The 15,467-nt window shown below is 37.6% G+C and overlaps 1 protein-coding gene across 3 annotated transcripts in view; it reads left to right on the top strand.

Annotated features, from left to right (window-relative positions):
- Window positions 1-788: 788 nt before the first annotated feature.
- Window positions 789-15,467, top strand: part of LOC101737890 (synaptic vesicle glycoprotein 2A) — a 41,666-nt gene continuing 26,987 nt past the window's right edge. Inside the window, exons 1-6 of one of the 3 annotated variants that reach the window (XM_038011686.2) lie at window positions 789-927; window positions 5,637-5,782; window positions 7,044-7,159; window positions 10,781-10,942; window positions 12,503-12,665; window positions 13,203-13,324. In XM_038011686.2, coding sequence (XP_037867614.1) covers window positions 7,057-7,159; window positions 10,781-10,942; window positions 12,503-12,665; window positions 13,203-13,324 — 550 coding nt within the window. In that variant the 5' untranslated portion in view covers window positions 789-927; window positions 5,637-5,782; window positions 7,044-7,056. Of the gene's footprint in view, window positions 928-2,941; window positions 3,323-5,636; window positions 5,783-7,043; window positions 7,160-10,780; window positions 10,943-12,502; window positions 12,666-13,202; window positions 13,325-15,467 lie in introns of those variants that run through there. The other 2 variants (XM_062668946.1, XM_062668945.1) reach the window with 2 other exon arrangements.

The following is a 15,467-nucleotide window of genomic DNA, read 5'->3' as shown; positions in this document are numbered from 1 at the left end:
AGCCATCATTCCCGCTATGATGTCTATTTGCTCCGGTAGCTACTTAATAATCATTGAATAAGACCAGGCGGGCTGTGGATCGACACTCATCTAGAGTAATAACAAAAAAAAAAATCGGTTGTCTGTAAAGTCGGCTTCCTGACGATAGTTGAACGTGACAATGTCATAAGAAAATATGTACTGATGGAATGGTTTCATTTTTCAATTATCGCAATTATCGTTGCTATAAACAATTAACACCACATTCACTTTTCACTGAACTTCATACTTAACGAAAACATGTAAATGTATTATTGTATAGCAGCTGTCCACGCGGATGCATGGTTCACTCAAGTAGGAGAGAGACAGATGTCGAACGCTGCCGAACGCGGAGGCCGATTGTACCTCTTTGTCGCTCGTTGCGCGCTCTCGCTTGCACTTCAGGCCTTAAATGGAACGCCTCAGAGCGAGGTAACGCCGCATGATACATGTTTTTTCGTGCGTGCAGCCGGCTCCATCGAATTATAAGACGTTGTCACGTCAAAAAAATTACATTTGCAATGTTGTGAGTAAAAACGTATATAAAATGTATTTAAATCGCTTCGTTGCAAACCACTAGTCCTATTTTCATATAAAATTCGAATTGATAATTTGAACTTCGAGCTCAATCGAGAACCATTAGTGACTATGTACCCTTCCGGCGTTCCAAGGAAGATCGTGCAGTCTCGTAGAGAATGCATTTCACATTATCAATTGTCGTGTTTACATAAACCAGACGATAATAAACGAGATAAATATATACATTAAGTTTAATTCTTTTGTAACGCACAATGACATATGCTAAGAATGTTGTATTCGTGAGAGAACTTCGGTCGAGTGTGTTCGGATTTTGTTTGAAAATTTGTTATTAAATTCAATTTTCGTTTTGTACACCGCAAATATACATACGTAAGTTTGATTGTGTTTAGTAATTAATATATTAATACGTGAATCAAAAACTTTGTATCCCTTTTTACGAAAATTGCGCGGACGGAAGAGTATGAAATTTTCCAAACTTATAGAGAATATAGAGAAGAAGTGCACAATGCTAATATATTTTTTAAATAATGCATAAAAGATACATTAAATCATTAATGAAAACATTACACACACTACCGTTTATTTGACACACACACGCATGCATACTATTTATTTATTGTCAAACTTTTGTTCTTGACGTATGTGGTCAAATTGAGATTAAATTAAAAATATTCTTTGTCTTTATTAATATTTTTCTATAGTGTAGTCTTGACGAAATTTGTGATTATAGAAGTTTAATAGTCTTTGAAAATAGAATCATAATAAATCAAACTTACTGCGGGATTACTAGTTTATTAATTTTGTTTTATACATTGACAGTTAATTAGATGCATACGAGAACGTTCCGAGAGATAATTTTGGTCTAGGTCCATTTGACACTGTGATCTATTCTTTAATTGGCCTTGTAGGCAGACGAGCACACGGCCCATCTGATGGTGAGTGGTTACCGTCGCCCATGGACGTCAGCAATGCCAGGGGCAGAGCCAACCTGCTGCCAACCGTTATACATGCGCTATTGTTTTTCTGAGCGCCATGGCATATCTCTCTTGAAATGTACGAGGATTTAGTAGTAGTGTAGTTTGAGCGTGGCTATTCTTCTATAGAAAAGGCATGCGAACTACGATAAGCAAACGAATTGACGGCCAATCGAGGTATTAAAAGATTATTGAAGGCCATAGACATGGCAGTGCAATTGCCGTCATATACGTTATCAGACATGAGACCAAGTCTCAAAAATGAATCGAATGGAATATGAATCCTTGCACTTTTCTCTAATTCGTATCTGGTGTATTGGTGGTAAGGTCGGCTTCTTTGACAAAGTTTTATCGTATGTGTGTGTTTATTGCTTAGATGGGTGGACGAACTCACGCTTCACATGGCATTAAGTTGTTACTTGATCCTATAGACATCAACAAATAATAGCTACCATTCAATTTGAGGCTTTAGTTCTAAGGCCTCCGTTTTTACAGTACTACGGCTGCCCTACCCTTCAAATCGAAACTTATTACTGCTTCACGGCAGAAATAGGCAGGTTGGTGCTACCTACCCGTGCAGACTCACAAGACATCCTACCGTCAGTAATTACGTCCGTTGTCACTTTATGCGGGTTTGCTTTTTATTACTCGATGTTATTCCTTTACTTGGAAGTCAATCATGAACGTTTGTTATGGATGTATCTTAATATATATATATACTAGCTTTTGCCCGCGACTTCGTCCGCGTGGAATAGTTACTTTGGCATAACGCTAAATTTTACCCGCTAGTTCATTTACGTAGAAAGTGAAAATATTTTTGCATAATAGAATGTTAAGGAGCTATTTAAGGTACCAAAATCACGCTTTTTAATCGACTTCAAAAGAGGAAGTTATCAATTCGACCATAATTTTTATCTATGTATGGTAACCGATTTCTCGAGAATGCTTGAACTAATTCGGAAATTCTTTTTTCTTTTCTTTTTTCTTGTTCGAAAGGGTAGACTTTCTGAATGGTCCTGTAACCATCAAGATCTGATGATGGGATCCTAGAGAAATCCAGAAAAATATATAATTGGTAAAGCCTATCTTGAAGTGATTTGGGTGTTTCAACGTTGTAATGAATAACGTATTTATTTGGATAGGGATTAATATCATCTTTATAAAAACACTTTCACAATTAATGCTTTATTTTAGAACAAATTTGGTTAGCATAAAAAACGTTAGAGACATAATAATATGCTGTCGCGGACTTTTTTTATAGATCTTTTAAAGGGGAACAATTCTCTCATACATTACTTTAGCGAAACTTTAACAATTTTCGCAGCGCACGCAGTGGAAGCTCTCAAAAGGGACAAAAACCCCGATTTTGAAACATTCTTTATTGGTGCTCCGCTTGCATTGGTCTTAGCTTGATGTTACATAGCCTATAGCCTCCCTTGATAAATGGACTCTCTAACACTGAAAGAATTTTTCAAATCGGACCAGTAGTTCCTGAGATTAGCGCGTTCAAACAAACAAACAAACTCTTCAGCTTTATAATATTAATAAGTACGTAGATATTAAAGTATTTTCTTCGGTTTTCGCATGTCGGTAAACATATTTTTATCTCACTGCAACTCGATTGATTTATTTACGGTACAGTAACTTTTGCACTGTCTCTTGATAAAAAAAAAAAGTACTTCAGTTTCTTGCGTTCGCTCAATATCGATGATAATCTATGTTTAAATAAATAGGCAGAGACGAAACGTTTCAGTGTCTTTTTATATAAACGCTTAACTACATTCTTTTTGGTATGTATTTATGTATATTACATATGTTTGTATGTACATTATGAAAATTGTTTAACGTTATTTTGCACCGACGGACTTCAAGATGCTCGATTAACTTGACAATTCGTACACGCTTCGAGAACCGATGACAATGCAATCTTTACTAATGTATAAATCTACAGTGGTTTTTACGGATGTTCCGTTATAACTACTGAACCGTGCATCCGATTGACTTGAAACTTGGTATCCATGTAGAAAATACATGTACTTAATGGATAGGTTAATATTTATATGAGTGTTGGACTCCCTAATGATAATGACCATAAATAATAATGTTAATTTTAAATGCGCAGCGAAGCGGGCGAGTACGGCTATTGATTTCATAAATTCGCTCTATTATGCTGACCGGTATCAACAGAATAAAATAATGACTAACTACAGTGTTATCGATAGAAGAAACGTTTGGAAACAATTAGGTTTTTTTCGAGTTTCTACGAGAAAAGTTTTAAATAACAAAACCAAAAGCACGATGGTAATAAACAAACCGAATCTCAATCTAGCGGTGGCAGTGATCGTCAGTGAAATTCGACCAAAGTGTGATGATTTATTTGACTCTAGGTTTGAGGTCATTGTGATCATCCTAGAAGTATGCAGTACAATCTTTTTTGTCGTTTCCTATAAACTGGCAACTCCGTGCCATAAACACATAATATAACCTGGATACTTTTTGGCGGGAACGCCAGGAGTGCAGTTGTGTGACTTATTAACTGTTTAATACCTGTGAAAGTGCACAAATGAGGGAAAATGAAACAAAGCTGCTGGACGCAGCTCCTCGGGATTATCCAAAAAGTCCACTGAAAAAATCTCAGTAAATGACCACCATTTTACTGAGATTATATTTTATCCCATATAATCTCATCTCATTTCATTTAATTTCATCCCAGTTGATTAATGTCTCAAATTAATCATCTTCATTTCGTTTCATTTCATTTCATTTCACTCCATACTATCATTTTTCATAAAAATACGAATATTAATTAAAATAAGACATGACCTAAAGGTCTTAGTTACCAGGCCATAAAATCCCTTAAAAAAATATAGCCTAAAGATCTAAAGTCAGTACGTTGCATATGCGAGTGATAGGCAGCTCTCATGTGTTTAGGCAATAACAATAATCGCAATCGATATAAAATAAAATGTCTTTTATCTCTGATTTAAAAAAAAGACGAGATATTAAATCTAAAATTCATCATTCAAATTCAAAAGGGCGAAAAGTCTCCGATAAAATTTATCATATCAATGATTGCTATCTGTAACGTTGATTATTTTAGAAAATATCAGACTATGCCTACATTTAACAGCCTACAAAAGAGTATTCTACATTCAAGAAAAAAGAAACTGTTGTCGCCCAGTTTTCTAAATTCGGCAAGTGATCGAATTGACACATCCGGCTTTAAATTCATTTTTTAAAGTTAATTTCTTTGCATTTTATCGTCATTTAAATAGCGAAAGAAACAATTTCCATGATGTTTTCTTCCATAGCACTAAATCTCGTCAATTTCTTATCAATGAAAGTAAAATCAATAATAATAAAAAAATGCCATTTAAACCAACTATTGACCAATTGTTCTCTGAATATATCAGCACTGGACTGATCGAGTCGAATCCTTGTAAAGTAGATAGGTACGTCAGATCACGGATAAAGCAATAAAAATTAATACCAGAATTAAACTGTACCATACAATGAATACCGATGTCATTACTTTATCAGTTAATTTAACTATTTAGTTTTAAATATGATAAAATGCATCAGTATCTTAATAACCCACTATATCAGGTTACGAAATAACCGTTCCTATAAGGAATGTAAGGCAGGCGACACGTTTGCGATTTTCGACACTGATTTTCCTCGAAATTAATTTTGACAAATTAGAAACTCAATACCAAAATATTAATCAATTTACTGGTGGTAGGACCTCTTGTGAATCCGCTCGGGTAGGTACCACCGCCCTGCCTATTTCTGCCCTAAGTGAAGCAGTTATGCGTTTCGATTTGAAGGGTGGGGCAGCCGTTGTAACTATACTGAGACTTTAGAACTTATATCGCATGGTGGGTGGCGCATTTACGTTGTGGATGTCTATGGGCTCCAGTAACCACATATATCTCGTCCACCCACATAAGCAAAAAAAAAAATCTAAGCACTCGTGCTCTTCTGTTATGTGTGCGTAGATCGTTTTGATATTTGCAGTAAGTATGGAAGGTAGAAGTAAGAATCACTATCTTATATAGGGGACAAGTAGATCATAATGTTTGTTATATTTCTTCTTCTTATCAGCCCACAGACTTCCACTGCTGGACATAGGCCTCATCCAAGCCTCGCCATAAAGACCGGACCTGCGCTGCCTACATCAGCTGATCCCCACGAACCTCAATAGATCGGCAGTCCATCTTTTGGGAGGCCTAACCACGCTACGTCTTCCGGTACGTGGTCGCCACTCAAGAACTTTCATTATTCTGTTTCATTATTGCTTATTGATTATTGGAACGAGTCCTCAACGTCATCTAGGTCTCTACGTGGCTGGCTCTGGAAATAACCATGAAAAAACGTTTATTAACGAAATACTAATCGCCGATACAATACTATCTCATAAAGTGTTGAGAAGATTTGATATATATTTTGTTTAGATAAATACCAACTAGATAATGGAACTAAGAAAATCTGATCAAAATGTATGCAGTAGTTTTTACATGACGCGATCACAATGATAAATCTTTTTGTATGAACACTAACTGTTCTCCGCTTGGTAAAGAAAAGAGTCAATTAAGTTTTCTAAAGTATTCAAGTAATTTTTCTATATATTTTTTTTTATTGCCCTTGTAGGCAGACGAGCATACGGCCCACCTGATGGTGAATGGTTACCGTCGCCCATGGACTTCAGCAATGCCAGGGGCAGAGCCAAGCCGCTGCCTACCGAAATGATAATAAACACGATATAATCATATGTAGTTTCGCGTAGGAATGAGATGGTTTTTTTTACAGATTAAAAAGTATCCTTTGGCCTCCTCTAACTAAAACTATCACTTTAAAGATTCTGTGAATTTATTGCTTCGTTCCGACGTGAAACAAGCACAAACCAACACAATTTAACGTTCATTATATATATATATATATATATATATATATATATATATATGTCATGACCTATGCAAGTGTAGTGTTCGCTCACGCGGCCTGTACACACATTAACTCTCTCCAGGTCATCTTATCTCATCTCTGCAGGATTGCGAGAGGGAGGGGAGGGAGGAGGTTTCTGCAAAAATTTTGAAATGCCAAAGTTTCAGAAACGAAAAAAAGTAAAGACAGTCAGTCTCCTTTGAAAATGAGTTCAGAATAATATTTATAAAAAAAAAATATATAAAGTTATTTTAAATTTAAAATTAAATCTAGCATTAAGGGTGGCGCGATAAACGGGACCGAGGGCAACATAAAGCCTAAATCCATTGCTGTGTACAGTAAAGAATATTTGCATACATAACATGATAGTATATTTGCTAACAATAAATAGGTACTGAACACTACGTTAGTAAAACCACAAAACAGTCGCTATAAAAAGTCGCAATGTACACAACCAGCTTTAATATATCTACAATGTCAATCCATGCATATATATAATAATTATTTAACAAGAAAACTTTAGAAGTGTCTTAAAAATACGTTAATTAAGTTATTGTAATTTTACAGCAATAAATCTAATATGAAGGAGAAAAATATGGCTTTAAAAGATGTGAAGGAAAAATCTGATTTACCACAGAAAGTACTGGAAAATGTGGATCTAGAAGACGCCTTAGATCTGGCAGGTAAATTTTGTAGAAGGGTTTAAACTCTTTAATTTATTTAGTATAAATACATACATGTAATATCACTGGTGGCAGGACCTCTTGTGAGTCCGCACGGGTAGGTACCACCACCCTGCCTATTTCTGCCGTGAAGCAGTAATGCGTTTCGGTTTGAAGGATGGGGCAGCCGTTGTAACTATACTGAGACCTTAGAATATCTCAAGGTTGTGACGTATTTACGTTGTAAATGTCTATGGGCTTCAGTAACCACTTAACACCAGGTGGGCTGTGAGCTCGTCCACCCATCTAAGCAATAAAAAAAAAGTAAGATAAGTGATTAAAATTTGTTTTATAGCTTAAGCCGGTATTTTCCTCGAAACAAATGTTGTCAATTTTGCAGAATTAACTTTTCTTAATCCAACAAAACAAAATAATATTCATTAAGGACTAACTTTCACATAAAAGTTTTTATTTTATCAAAGAAACTGAAAGTTACAGTTTAAAAAAAAAAGGTGCGCGTGAAACTTGGTGCCCGTGAATGAAGTGAAACTTCTTTTTCGATGTGTAGTATTGTGGCTTTCTTCATTTTTCATCCTTAAATCAATTGTAATAGGGAATGTTGTGTATAAGAAATGCGTCATCTTCAACATTTATATTATATATATTTTAAAGTATCGATAAAAAAATAAATATAGTCGCATATTTTTTTTTTAAATACTTCATTAAAATATTGGACGCTACTCGTTGCTAACGCTCGCGCTGGTCTGTAACAGGTATACTACGCGCATGCGTTCGAGTGCCGCGCATTCACTCTCGCTCTGTCTCTTTCTAGTATGGTAGCGTTAAACGTTTAACGCAACCCTGTTGGAAGTCACACTAGAAGTTTCACTTCAAAAAAAAATTTTTTTATTGCTTATATGAGTGGACGAGCTCACAGCCCACCTGGTGTTCAGTGGTTACTGGAGCCCATAGACATCTACAACTAAATGCGCCACCCACCTGGAGATATAAGTTCTAAGGTCTCAAGTATAGTTACAACGGCTGCCCTACCCTTCAAACCGAAACGCATTACTGCTTCACGGCAGAAATAGGCGGGGCGGTGGTACCTACCCGTGCGGACTCACAAGAGGTCCTACCATCAGTATTATATTCAGTTAGGTTGAATGTCTATTTACTTTTGTCAGATCACCACTATGTGAGCTACAATTCGCTCACCAACAATACAATTTTCATTTAAAATTTAAAAAACTGAGCTAGTTCGACTGGCTCAATGGTGCAGTAGTTAGCTCTCCTGACTGTTGCGCCGAGAGCCGTGGATTCGATTCCCACTTCAAGCAAACATTGTGTGATGAACAAATTTGTTTGCTCTTTGTCTGGGTGCATATTATCTATTATGTATTACATGCATTTAAGCGTATTTAAGTAAGTTACGTGACACTATCAATTTTTGACATTTCGCAAGATATCTATTTTTCTAAAAATACCTTGTACAAACAAACCTTACAAAACCAAACGTTTTTCTTGACTTCATACCAAATATGCTCAATTGAGCTTAAATCTGGGCTGTTGGTTGGCCAATCTTAGACAGGACTGATTACAATGTGAGAAATTCCTTAATGGCGCGTGCTGTATGGACCTAGACCATTGTCGCGCTGGAATGTCTAAATAACTAGAAGCACGTCTTCAGCATAAAATAACATTTCCAGTATCTTTTTGTATTTAAGTTCCCTTGTCAACTTAACATATCCAAGATCTTCTTCTCAGTCGTGTCACTCTTGACAGAGTGGTCGTGATCGTCATGTAGCTGTACAGAGAAGCGTTGATGGTACAAGACCGCGCGGGAGGCCACCAATGCGGTGGACCGACCAAATTAAAACTGCAGTGGGAGGTCCCCTAAATGAGTGCAGTAGAATGGCCTCGAGCAGGGAGAGATGGCGCGACATCGTGAGACGCATCAAGTCTGCCCCTTCCAACACTACATGACGATCCAAGATCATGTTCAGAAAATAAGCCCCAAAATTTTCACATTTCTCCCACCATTTTATAATGCCATTTTGTGTACTTAGAGTCGAATGATTTATTCGGAAAACGTTAAACATATGGTTTTCCATCAGAACATACCGTTTATTTTGTTCTCTTTAAAAAAAGAGCTATTTCCCACTCTTTGTCTAACCGTCCAGTTTTCATACTTTCTGGCAAATCCGGATTTGTCTATGGCGCCGTTTCAACATGAGCTCCTTCTTTGCTAAGATTTCCTGCAACTTTCCTTCTACCAAACGCCTTCGCCGCATAGTGCAGGCCGAGAATGCTAAAAGGTTGTTTTCAGCAAAATATCCTTTTCTCAGCTCGATAGGCCCTTTAAAAGAATTATGTTTTACCAAACAAAAAATATTTCGATCATCTCGACTAGATTATTTTCTCTCTTTAGATACACGCGGAGCATTTGAAGTAGTCTGATAAGTGGCAGAATGCTTCAAAGCGTGGAAAGCTATTGTTTTTCTGCATTTCAGACGGTCAGCTGTCTTTTATATGACTAATTCTTCCCATCAAGTTTTATTACTGGTGGTAGGACCTCTTGTGAGTCCGCACGGGTAGGTACCACCGCCCCGCCTATTTCTGCCGTGAAATAGTAACGCGTTTCGGTTTGAAGGGTGGGGCAGCCGTTGTAACTATTCTGAGACCTTAGAACTTAGATCTTAAGGTGTGTGGCGCATTTACGTTGTAGATGTCTATGGGTTCCAGTAACCACTTAACACCGGGTGGGCTGTGAGCTCGTTCACCCATCTAAGCAAAAAAATATATAGTTGTACTAGTTTATTTTTAAAAAACTTCCCGTAAAATTAGCTTTTTTAATTGAGTCGTCTATTATCAAAGATGGCAATCTGTGCATTTGGACAAAAAAATGTTATTGATATGTCAATACAGATTGATTTGAATATAATCGTCTCCTTCAAAGAATACGGTTCAAAACCTGCATTAAATAAAGGTTAATAGTTAACCTGTTATTTATCTAAGATGTCGTTCAGAAGAGTTTTGTGACTGCCAATGGAATACAAAGTCAATAATTCGTTTTTCTGATTTACCAATCATTGTCCAAAAGTCAGATTGCCGCCTTTGATAATAGTCGACTCAATTATGTGATTACCATGGTACATAATAGTTCAACAGATAAGCAATGGAATCATAGTAATCATTATTATTGTACTAATTACCTACTATAAGCTATTAATAGTAGATTATTATGTCGACGACATTGAAACTGTTAATTTTAATGTTATGTTGGAATTAAAATTATTATCGCTTAACATAAATTCCGTTTTAATCGTAAATAAATTATTTAGCAATCATATCTAATATATAGGTATACTAGCTGTACCCGTCCGCTTCGCTGGGCTATTAAAATTAACATTATTATTACTCACACCCCACAAAGATTTTCATCATTAACGCCCCCGCAATTGGCTTAGGGAGTCCAACACTCATATAAATATTAGCCTATCCATTAGTATATGTATTTTCTACATGGATACCAAGGTTCAAGTCAATCGGATGCATGGTTCAGTAGTTATAACGGAACAACCGTGAAAACCACTGTAGATTTACATATTAGTATAGATTGATTTGCTATGTTAATATTTTCAGGCGCGGGCCGGTATCAATTAGTTCACACTGCACTGATGCTGTTCTCAACGACGGCTGCGATATTAGAAATGATCGGAGTGGCTTTCGTGCTCCCAGCCGCGACATGCGACCTTCAATTATCTGATAAACTCAGAGGAATCATCACTTCGATACCTAACATAGGTATTACTTGGATAGTATTTTCAAACAGTGAAACTGACATAGATTAGGATTACGGGGTGAATCTAGGAGCTCTTTTTAAAAAAAAACGGTTGTCTGTAAAGTCGGCTTACTGTGAACGTGACAACGTCATAAGAAAATACTGATGGAATGGTTTCATTTTTCGAAAGAAAATTTTAATTTTATTTGTTTGATAGATATTTTGTATGGACAATTGACACCACATTCACTTTTCACTGAACTTCATACTTGAAGAAAACATGTAAATGTATTATTGTATAGCAGCTGTCCACGCGGATGCATCGCTCACTCAAGTAGGAGAGAGACATATGTCGAACGCTGCCGAACGCGGAGGCCGATTGTGCCTCTTTGTCGCTCGTTGCGCGCTCTCGCTTGCACTTCAAGCCTTAAATGGAACGCCTCAATGAGTCATGTTTTTTCGTGCGTGCAACCGGCTCCATCGAATTATAAGATGTTGTCACGTCAAAAGGAAACTGTGACTGGCACTGAGTTTATTTTATAAAAGAAATAGTACAAACGATGTATGTTTCCGCTACTCAAGCCAAATCTATTCTGCCGCGCTTTAACAATAAATATAGAGACTATATATAGAGACGATTCATTCAAGAATGCCTTAGTCGGAACTATTATTTATATTACGTTATTATTGAGGGGCATATGTAATAGTACCTCAGGATTAGATACCATTATTGCCCTTGTAGGTAGACGAGCTTATGGCCCATCTGATAGCGGTTACCGTCGCCCATGGACGTCAGCAATGCCAGGGGCAGAGTCAGGCCGCTGCCTACCTTTAACCAGGCCGCTTCTAACCAGAAAATAAAATTATTAAGCATCGCTTTGCCACCACAACGCGAATGATACCAGCCAACGTTGAGAAGCGTGATACAAGTCCCAAAAATTTTGATATCGATACAATATCGTGATGATAGAAGTTTCATTGTAGATGTTGTAGATATAAGTCAGAGAAACCAATGCTGTCCAGTGTTTTTTTTTTCCAACCTAAGTACATAGCCTTGAGAGGCTATTTCAGCGTAACCTTAACTAGTAGGTGAGCTTACGGGGCTCAAACCGACGTAATGCTAACACTGACCCTAGCAAGAGCAGTGCTTCGCAGAATCTACCACCGGATCGGAAACGCGACCCACTGAGAAGATCCGGAGAGAAACTTAGTGGGCTAAGTCCAGTGTTCAGTTCTCTAAGGTTATATTGCTTAGTTTGGAGAGAGAGAGAGAGAACATTCTTTATTGCACACCAAAACACAATTAGTCAACAAGCAGATACATTTGTACAATGATCTACATCGATTTGTACATACGATCTCTTCCAGGCAACCGTTTAATTTACAGTAATAAAGAAGTAATCTATAAGCAGCAGTAATCTATGGGCAGCGGCTTGGCTCTGCTCCTGGCATTACTGACGTCCATGAGTAACAATGACCACTTACCATCAGGTGGGCCGTATGCTCGTCTGCCTACAAAGGCAATAAAAAAAAATCTTTGTCCTGGTTTCCTGTGAATTCCGATAATCGGTGAATGTTTTCAGGCGTCATCCTCACGGCGGCGCTGTGGGGTAGAGCATCGGACACTTTGGGCCGGAAGCCAGCAATGATTGCGTCTGCTTCGATGGGCGGCTTCGTTGGACTCCTGGCTGCGTTCATGCCTAATTTGTTAGCGTTCAGCATCTGCAAGTTTTGTGGTTCACTTTTGTAAGTTTACACTCACGTTATATTTCTTTTATATTTATGTCTAGCAGTGAACGTCTGTGGGCTGAAAAAGAAAAATTTAATGTATAAAAAATAAAATTGCAATCAAAGATAATTCGCAAAAAAAAAACATGGAAACATTGCAATTAGAATTTACATTTAGTTTATACACTTCCGTTTTTTCGATTTTTTACAATTGCTACTCACTTATAATTAATTATGAAAATTATGAAATTAATTATGAAAATAAAGCGCTGAATTTTCACTCTGAAGCCGTGAATTTTAATAGAATTGTTCGTGTAAGTTGACGAATTAAATATTATACTCGTATAAAATTTAATAGCAAAACAATGACGGTAAGAAAAAAGTTCCTATATAAGATTGAATGCATATACATGATAAATCATAGAATAATCAACTTTTTCGAGATGTGTGGGAAAGTTGTATCGCATCATTTTCATAGGAAAGATGAGAAGTAACAAGAGACGACAGCACGTTTTTAAATTAAGATTAAAAAATTTAGTATGTATATGATTTCAGTCTGTCAAGCGCGTCATCTTTGGGTTTCGCGTATATTTGCGAGATGCTGCCAGTGAAGAGTCGTGACAGAACCGTTCTGATCTGCAATGGATTAGTGATGATACTCTCCACACTATGTCCTGGTAAGCTTCCACCAGCATTTTTTTTATTGCCCTTATAGGCAGACGGATTGGAGTCGTCGTGGCCTAACGGATAAGACGTCCAGTGCATTCGTGTTGAAGCGATGCACCGGTGTTCGAATCCCGCAGGCGGGTACCAATTTTTCTAATGAAATACGTACTCAACAAATGTTTACGATTGACTTCCACGGTGAAGGAATAACATCGTGTAATAAAAATGAAACCCGCAAAATTATAATTTGGGTAATTACTGGTGGTAGGACCTCTTGTGAGTCCGCGCGGGTGGGTACCACCACCCTGCCTATTTCTGCCGTGAAGCAGTAATGCGTTTCGGTTTGAAGGGTGGGGCAGCCGTTGTAACTATACTTGAGACCTTAGAACTTGTATCTCAAGGTGGGTGGCGCATTTACGTTGTGGATGTCTATGGGCTCCAGTAACCACTTAACACCAGATGGGCTGTGAGCTCGTCCACCCATCTAAGCAATAAAAAAAAATTAAAAAAACGAGAATACGGCCCACCTGATGGTGAGTGGTTACCGTCACCCATGGACTTCAGCAATGCCAGGGGCAGAACCAAGTCGCTGCCTACTGCTTAATTGGAGTATGAATATCTAGCATACATTTTTTTTTTTTTTTTTTTTTTTTTCTTGTCTTTTTATCTACAATCAGTATCCAGTACTTTTATTAGATGAGTTGAAATTTTCTAAGTCAGTAAGAGCGTGACTCCAGCGAGCCATCTACTCTAAATTTAAGATTTGTCATTGAACTATATGACGTCTTTTCTCTTGAGCCGTTTATCGTAACTTCGTTTTTTCAAGGCGGCAGCCAGATTGTTTGGGTGCTTTTCCAGTCTTTCGTGGTGTTTTTGTTTAAATTTTACGATTTCCTGCATTATTGTAGGCATCCCTAGTTCTTTGTGTATTTCAGTGTTTGTGACCAACCACGGAACACCACTTATGGAGCGCAAGATACAGTTTTGCATTCTTTGTATAATACTGATATTCGAATTGCAGGCGCTACCCCATAATTCGATTCCGTACAGCCAAACTGGCTTAAAGATAACTTTGTAAATTAAAAGTTTGTTGTCAACACTCAGCTTGCTGTTACGTCCCAACAGCCAATGGAGATTTTTGTATCGGATGTTTAGTTCCTGTCTCTTAGTTTGAATGTGGTGTTTCCATGTTAGGCGGCGGTCCAAGTGCATTCCCAGGTATCTTACATTGTCTTGATGGGGCAATATAGCGTTATTAACATGGACAGGTGGACAATCACCTTTTCGCAATGTGAATGTAACATGTACCGACTTGTTTGCACTGGCTTTTATTCGCCACTTCTGTAGCCATGTGGATATTTTATCAAGACCTTTTTGCAATCTCTGTGATGCTACAAAACGATCCGTGTGACTCGCCAATATTGCAGTATCATCGGCGAATGTTGCAGTGGTAACATCATTAACCTCAGGTAGGTCAGCAGTGTATATAGTATATAATAGTGGTCCCAGGACTGATCCCTGTGGTACACCTGCTGAGATATCGCAGAATCGTGACAGAGAATCCCCTTCTTTCACCTGGAATATTCTGTCTGCGAGATACGATTTTAGCAGACAATAATACTGATGAGGTAGCGCTGCCTTTAATTTATACAGGAGGCCTTTATGCCACACTTTATCAAAGGCCTGCTGTATATCTAGAAACGCCGAGGAGCAGTAGAGTTTTTCTTCCAAACTTTTGCGTATTTTTTCACAGACTCTGTGAACTTGTTCGACCGTGCCATGATTTCGTCTAAACCCAAATTGATGATCAGGAATGATTTTTTCGTCATTGAGGATTGGGACAAGTCTACCTTTCAGGAGCTTCTCGAAAACTTTGGAAAGTATTGGCAGCAAGCTTATAGGTCGGTATGAGGATACTTCATTGGGTGGTTTGCCCATCTTGTGAATCATAATTATGTGAGATACTTTCCAGGCCATTGGAAAATACTGGACTCTTAGTATGCTATTATAGAGTGAAGTCAGGAACACTACCACCTTCCTTGGAATTTGTTTTAATATCTCCTTGGTTATAAGATCATATCCGGGAGCCTTTTTATCCTGTAGTTTTGATATAACTCTCCAAACTTCGCGTACTGTGACTGGCCGCTGTGGGGG

This window comes from Bombyx mori, chromosome 6, assembly GCF_030269925.1.
Source record: "Bombyx mori chromosome 6, ASM3026992v2".
Lineage (NCBI taxonomy): Eukaryota > Metazoa > Arthropoda > Insecta > Lepidoptera > Bombycidae > Bombyx > Bombyx mori.
This window is presented reverse-complemented; position numbering and strand designations above follow the sequence as displayed.